Source organism: Nicotiana attenuata, unplaced genomic scaffold, assembly GCF_001879085.1.
Source record: "Nicotiana attenuata strain UT unplaced genomic scaffold, NIATTr2, whole genome shotgun sequence".
Classification (NCBI taxonomy): domain Eukaryota; kingdom Viridiplantae; phylum Streptophyta; class Magnoliopsida; order Solanales; family Solanaceae; genus Nicotiana; species Nicotiana attenuata.
The window spans coordinates 297,777-302,554 of record NW_017670723.1 but is presented as its reverse complement, the minus strand read 5'-3'; the positions used below and the strand labels follow the sequence as shown (position 1 = coordinate 302,554).

General features: G+C 31.6%; 1 protein-coding gene across 1 annotated transcript; it reads right to left on the bottom strand.

The window, feature by feature from the left end:
* Positions 1-1,516: 1,516 nt before the first annotated feature.
* On the bottom strand, positions 1,517-2,543 carry LOC109242675. The gene is made up of 3 exons (XM_019409516.1): positions 2,275-2,543; positions 1,976-2,165; positions 1,517-1,546 (listed from the first exon to the last, which is right to left on the bottom strand). Exons 1-3 carry the CDS (start codon positions 2,541-2,543, stop codon positions 1,517-1,519), a joined length of 489 nt encoding a protein of 162 aa, XP_019265061.1.
* Positions 2,544-4,778: the final 2,235 nt, after the last annotated feature.

The window sequence follows — 4,778 nt, the reverse complement described above, 5'->3', positions numbered from 1 at the left end:
AGAAGGTGTCGCGTGAATTGGCAAGGACTCTGTCAGGCCCTTATTTGGGGAACAATTTGATAACAAAAAACGGGTTTTATTTTTTTCACTCCACTTATAATTTATTTGTTGTTCTCTTCCCTTAATATTTTATGAAATACAACTTTTAAAGATGTTATGGTGGATGATCGTCATCTCATAATTTTTATTGTGTCTTGTATAAATGCTATGATTAGAAACAAGAAAGGTTATATTAGTTGTTCCTTTTGAGATATTAATCGGTTTATTGTCATACAATTTACCGTTATGTGAAAGATTATAGTTTCAAGGTTAGTAAGACGTAGATTAGGCTTCATTAATACTTGAACATATTTTTGAGATTATGAAATAAACTAGGTTTACATTAGACATAATTTAAAGGTTGGTGACCTTTTATTATAAATTTAATATCTCTTACACTATATATAGATTTATCATGTTTCTCTAAATAGTTAATGTTTTCATTAATAAATAAATTTTAAAGAAATTATTTAGTTGTTTAGCCATTAGAAAATTTTCAAGTACTTAGTTATTTTATTAAACGACACAACTCTTTGAGAGAAAAAAGATACAAGTTTTTGTCTATTTATAATAATGCGATTATTAAATAATACTGATATATATATAACAACTCGATGTAATTGTACTATTGGTGTTTATAAACTAAGAAATTAGTATTGATTTATGATGATAATAACTTATTTTTTGTCTAGCAGTTGTACGTACCGAACATTAAGAAAAGTAAACGTAAGGGAGATTAAAATTAAAAGTGTCTAACTTTTTTTGTCGAACAAGAACAATTAGGTGACAAAAAATGAACGAAATAGTCAATAAGCTCTTTTGGGTCATGCTTATTATTTGCAATACATCTACATATTCAAACTCAAATTTCAAAAGACACACGTTTAAACTCATAAAAAAATTATGTTTTCTGAAAGAGGTAGTTTTTGTGGTCCTTATTTATTTATTTATTTAAATAAATAAAAGAGTCTTGATCCTCCTTAATCTGTACTCTAGCACTTGAATAATTACTACATTTTAAATAAAATTTATTTATGAGCAAACAAAAAATACTATGCTGAATTAGCATCAAATAAAAAATCCAATGTAGTTATATAAAAATCCAACTCTATATTAAATCTAAATCAATATTTATGTTATTATAAAAGTACGAACCCCTAAACTAAAATGCTAGAAATCTAATTATCCTTCTAAATAACCTAAATGCCTTATTTATAGAATAAAAAAAAATATCGACGGCACAAACATGAGCTTCAAATCATATTATTTCCTCTTTTATTTCCATGTTTATTTGATCGTTAATGTATGCTTTGAACCAAAAAAATAGAATTATGGGTTGAGGTGCAGAGCGTGAGCATAATCCAACGGATCGGGAATCAAAGCCCTAAATGGAGTGATATGGACATTGAACTTGTTGGAAAAATCACATGTATCTATTTAAATTTGGATCGTTCCTTTTCGTAGGTTCAGACAATATTCAATTATCCTGACTTCGACAAACAAGTGTCTATACGAAGATTCACATTGATCATCACAGTAACTGGTAACTGGTACCTTGTTCTTTCGTGTATAAAAGCTTATAGATATTAGAAATATAATTTTATAATATTGTGTGATCATAACTCGACACCCACGCGCAACGCGCGTGTCAAGAAACTAGTATACTTATAAAGTGACAAAATTTATAAACTGAATGCATTTGTTTCACTTCAATACTGAAACATTAATTTAGCTCGTCGATATCTATTCAACAAATTACTATTATATATTTGGAGAAAAACAAGTTTTAGAATTATAGTTGTATTTATTCGGAAATAATTCCATTAGAAAATTTGCTACTGACACAAATAGAAACAAAAAGAAGTTGACGCAAAAAAGAGCTCAAGATTAAACTTAAACGTAAAAAGTTAACTAGGTAACAAATAAATACTAGCACCATTAGAAAGAAAGTTGGTGGAATTATCTTACTAGATAATCGCTTATCACATTCACCACTTATCTGATCTTTAATGCAGAAGCTGTAATTTGCCTTCACTTTTTGATGGTGATCAAAATCCTTGGAATCAACAGAAACTAAAAATATCGAGACGTATTTTTCATTGTCTTTAGGAAATAACCAGAGCTTCCTACACAAGAAACATAAGGATTCAGCAAAAAATAAATTCAAAATCAGTGACACTGAAAGAAACAATATACACGACAAACAATTATACACCAAGGAGATGAAGGAAGTACCATTTGTGATCTCCCACAGTAAATTCTTCAGATAACAAATCTTTCCCTAGGTTTGAGAAATTACTAATCTTCCACTCGCGCTTAAATTTGTCATTAGATTTTTCCACGGACAAGCATTCACCAATTGTTTGCCTTTGGACGACAAATATCTCAGCTCCAAAGACACATTTGTCATCGATAAGGTATCCGTTAGAGGCCTCTTTGAATGCTTTATGAGGAAGAAATTTGGGAAGTCCCCATTCTAACTTGATAGATTGAAAGCGCCGCATTTTTCCTAAATCAAGGGATTGTAGCATAACAGTTGAGCCAATTATTGAAAAAGATAAATACTCAAGTGTTTTGTGTAACTCAGCCTATCATCAAAGTTATGTCAAGATAACAACCATATAACATAAAAATCTTAGAAGAGAAACCTAGAAAGAAATGTATATGCTAAGAAAGCACAAAGGAATGAAGGTGCTCATGGCTCGACATCATTGGTTCTGTTTCACTATAACCCTCTTTTTTTTGTTTTCTTGGAATGCAAATAGTCCATGATAGAACTCGAGTAGAAAGTATTAATTTATTTCTCAGGGCAAGGGTGGGATAGGGGTCGAGGAAGGGGAAAAACCAAAGATTTCATGTAGTACTTTTATCAGTCTGATTTATTTCGTACCTTTCGTTCAATGAGAAAGATGTATATGCAAAGAAAGGACATAAGACATATAACACACTAATATTGTACCTCGCACTGTGAGATAATTGTCACAGAGTTGATTGTACAGAAAGAAGGTAAATATAGCAGTGACCTCCCAACCAGCAGGTAGGGAACTTGTCCCTGAAATGGCCAAGTAAACTGAAATTTTGAAGTCCGTTCCCAGCAGGTAAATGATCATTTTCCTGTATCAAATCCATTCAACAATATAAGTCAGATCATTTAGGACAGACTTTGATTAAAATTATCCATTGTGTGGTCTCTTTATACTAAAATGTTCATAATTCCTTTACTTAGTAACTAGTTAGTATACAACTGGTTACACTTTTGTCCTATTTCATGACATAATTTGACTCAGGCAGATGACAAAAATAGTGTGAATCACATGATTCAAGAAAGGACAACAACAATAACACACCCAGTGAAATCCCAGACGTGGGGTCTGGGGAGGGTAATGAGTACGCAGACTTTATCCCTATCTTACGACGGAAGAGAGGTTGTCTCCGATAAACTCTCGGCTCAAGAACAGTGAATGATTCAAGAAAGGAGTCTTAGTTTATTAAGCATAATCTCTCGCTGCAGGCAAAGTTCCAAATTAGCAGAAAAAAGTGAGTGAATAACCAGCCTAATGCACATCTTTTAATTAGCTTCCCTTTTTCTTGTTGCATATGCCGAGGCTTTCCTGTTTCAAAACTAAACAATTTGTTTGACTATGTCAAATCAAGTTGAACTTTTGCAGACTCGTCATTGTTAATCCACTTCTTTTCTGTATTTCTTCATTTTAAACGGAATAAGTATCTAGCATCTCCCAAAGAGTTGTTGCTTTATTAAAAATAAAACTTGGGAGCATAGAGCAACACTTTTATTACCTTTACATCTACTTCATAAGCAATAAAGAGAAATAACATATCAGTGGAAAAAAAGAAAGAAAAGGGAGACAACTTTTACTCCTTCTCAAACAAAAGTTGTCATCTTTCAGTTCAAACAAAATGCATACAATCTCAAGGAATAGTCAATAGGACAACATCTAACCTTCATATTCTCACACTCCTATACTTCAAGCAGGGGAAACTCATTTAGTGAGGATTAAAACGATAAACGTTATTTGACCCATGAAATAAGACGATTCAACAAAATAAGACCGGTCAAGCCTACACGACGGGTTCAAATAATTTTTTTTGTAGCTAGTGGGAATTGAACCCATGACCTTATGTAGATTTTGAACCCCTTAACCACTGAACTACACTTTTGGATTGTGTTAAGTGTGTTCAAAACTTAATATATAGAGTTAAAAAATAGATTTTGCCTTATATATACAATGTAATTTTTCGGCGAAGCGTGTTCGGGTTGTGTATGAATTATTTAAAGTAGGTACAATAATAATGTACGTCGGTACTACTCATTTCAACCAAAAGAGGCGGCTAAAGCACATTGAAACACTAAGAAACAGAATATGTAGAGACTACAGACAAACCTTCATATTCACAAGCAATTGATCCCATGCTAATGGTGTTGAGGAGAAAATGACGATATAAAAATCCCTAATAAATTCCACACTTCGTTCAGTTCTTGGGCACATATCCTTTTCACTTGGGAGTTCTAAAGGGATTCGTCATCCGTGGATTTAGGGGTAAAAGATCTTTTTCTTAAAGTTCTCCTTTCCTTCGCTTAATATTACTAGTCTTAGGTCCTTAAATCAATGAGTATAAAATTTTAAAATTATATAAATATTATTAAATAATGTCTTTGAGTTATAAAATAAAATTTAAAAAAATATAAGCTCTTAAAAATGACAAATATTAATCATATT

Bases quoted from the DNA above. Each gene is read 5' to 3' on its own strand.
- LOC109242675 (XM_019409516.1), bottom strand. From the start codon at position 2,543: ATGCGGCGCTTTCAATCTATCAAGTTAGAATGGGGACTTCCCAAATTT. The intron at 2,166-2,274 runs GTACTTCCTTCA...TTTCTTGTGTAG, and splicing joins ACTGTGGGAGATCACAAATG to GAAGCTCTGGTTATTTCCTA. The intron at 1,547-1,975 runs GTGCTAGTATTT...ATCTTCGTATAG, and splicing joins CACCAACTTTCTTTCTAATG to ACACTTGTTTGTCGAAGTCA.